This window comes from Morus notabilis, unplaced genomic scaffold, assembly GCF_000414095.1.
Source record: "Morus notabilis unplaced genomic scaffold, ASM41409v2 Scaffold283, whole genome shotgun sequence".
Taxonomy (NCBI): domain Eukaryota; kingdom Viridiplantae; phylum Streptophyta; class Magnoliopsida; order Rosales; family Moraceae; genus Morus; species Morus notabilis.
In genome coordinates, this window is record NW_010360513.1 from 108,187 (window position 1) to 110,720 (window position 2,534).

The following is a 2,534-nucleotide window of genomic DNA, read 5'->3' on the forward strand; positions in this document are numbered from 1 at the left end:
CGGATAAGTTATAACATTTTTAAGTTTGAAATTAAAGAGAGAAAAAATAGACTCAATTATTTTCATTGTAGAAAACAATTAGGACTGTTAGAATTTAAGAAAAGGTGAATTCCAAAATAAAGGGTTTGAATCATTATTAATAGTTTGAATTGTCCTTAAATTATTTTCTCTCAAACATCAATTTAAATCCTGAACTACGGTTTCAATTCTAAATAACAGTTCGAATTATTGAAACAAACCGGGTTTAAAAATTTATTCAAACTTACGAATCAAACAAGCTATTAGTTTGATTGGAAAGCGCGGCAAACTTTGATCAGCTAAGAGGGAGACCTTGGATCGTTAGAATTTCAATAGTGTGATGGTGATTTCGTTTACAAATTCATAACAAGTGAAAAAGCAGAGATGCTTCTGCAGGTTCTATGCACCAGACATTCATGTGCAGGTTCTATTCTTCATTTTTTTTTTAAATAAAAAACTTTCAGGATTCATTACAATTACGTAGCATCAACCCTTCAAATTTCTTTTTTAGAATTCTTATACTCGTGTCTTGTTCTAAAATAATTTCATTTTATTTTTAATAAAAATAGAAATAAAAATATTTTTAATCTCAGACATAAATCATTTTTTAAAATACGTTTAATAATTTTATCAAAAAATTATTTTTAATATAAAAAAAACTCATTAATATCTCTCTCTGTTGGAGAGAAGAGAAAACAAAAATAAAAAATGAAAAACGACTAAAAATCATTTTTCTCACATTTTATACTAAATTAAAAAATTATTTTTATTTTTATTTTTTATTTTTAATTGTGTCAAACAGCGTTTTAAAATTGTTTTTATTTTTTTTTTCTTGAAAAACGTGAAAAACAAAAACAAGAACTATTCCAAACAGGCAAATGTATTTTTTTTTTTTTGTAGATAAAAGTTTTGGATGAATATAGTGCTTGTCTTGTTCCGCAATAGAAACAGTTAATAATGACAACAACACCTCCATAATTCTATTCTGACAGATGTACGATTGATTACAGCTTTAGAACATATCTCCAGCACTAGATGAAATACCACGCAAAACACGAGCTTCAAATCATGAAGAATATAATGCAGATATATAAACAGCAGGCTCTACATTAAGAACGTGATAGAAATGTTGCATTTAGCAACCCTTTCCTACAAAAGCGAACATATCTGGGACTGGGAGAAAATTATTGGTATTAGCAGAACTTAAAAAAAAAAAAAAAAGGAAGAAGAGAAGAGAAGAGAAAACTACCTGGAAAAATTCGGCACAAAGAAGAATTGCTTCAAGCAGGATAAAAAATTTGTCTGAATAAAGGTAAAAGTTGCAGCGAGTATCCAGCAAGTACACAAGTCAATGACTTTGTGTTCAAAATTTACATTGATGCACATAATAATAAGACTTTAAGTTTTCAACCACAAGTTGGGCAAATCCAAAAAGTCACAGTTAGTAATTCTCCTTGATTAAGGTTTAGGAGAGAAGTGTCACGCTTACCACAATCAAAGATTGAAACACAAGTACAAACAATTAAAAGCAACATGATTGATTATACATAACAGTAGAAAGCTAATGTTTGGAGTGTTCGATCACCAAACTAAATGATCAGTGTCATTTCTCTATAAACAAGGAGTACATCAGCATACTTAACCGGGAAAAAAGGGCAGTCATATCTGTATCTTCACTAAACAACAATGTCCATAATTCTACTAAAAGGCCAAGTAGAATTATGAACAGAAATAGAGCCAAATAATCACAATGACATTAGAGGTGAAAAGAACCAAATGGCCAAAAGAGAACAGGAAAAAACGAAAATGAACCAAATGACACATGGTTGTTTCGACCTGTCAACCCCAAAAACCTTCAAAAAGCTCACTTGGGAGGAACATCGCTTTTCGTCTCTGTGTCCGCTTTCTCCTTCTTGACATCCAGAATCCCAGGCTTGTCCTTGCCATTCACATTGCCGTTCACAGCCTCAACCTCTCCGTTTTCGGTCTTCTTAACCGTGGACGACCCCACGGCCGCCGCCGGACTCTGCCTCGGAGCTGAGAATCCATTGAAATTCTGCTGTCTCCCATGCGGATTCGGAGAGGGGACCGGGAAGCTCTTCTCCTTCTGCAGCTTCTGAGCTGAATTAGCCGACGCGGAGACATCAGAAACCGATCCTTCGACAGCGGCAGCATCCTTGCGGACGGCCTTGCCTCCTCTGCCGCTGACGAGGAGCGCGAGGTTGTCCAATGCCTCGCGCGCCCTCTTCCGTGCGAGCGCCGCCTCCCGGACGCGGCGCTCGGCCTCGGCGCGGGCGACGATCACGGCCTTGTTCATGGAAGCAGCGGAGATCTTGGCGGCGCAGAGGAGAACCAGCGCGAGCTTCTTATCAATGGCGCGATTGGGATCGGAGTCGATGTCGAAGAAATTGAAGCTCGGCGACGCGCAGGGAGGACAGAGGTAGGAATTCGAAGACGACGACGACGACATAGGTGACGTCACCGCCGCCGCCGCGGCTGCCGAGGCGGGCGGGGGG

General features: G+C 37.8%; 1 protein-coding gene across 1 annotated transcript in view; it reads right to left on the minus strand.

Moving 5' to 3' along the window:
- Positions 1-1,540: 1,540 nt before the first annotated feature.
- LOC112091316 overlaps positions 1,541-2,534 on the minus strand; it is a 2,148-nt gene continuing 1,154 nt past the window's right edge. Inside the window, exon 3 of the mRNA XM_024164630.1 lies at positions 1,541-2,530. Coding sequence (XP_024020398.1) covers positions 1,883-2,530 — 648 coding nt within the window. The 3' untranslated portion in view covers positions 1,541-1,882. The remainder of the gene's footprint in view (positions 2,531-2,534) is intronic.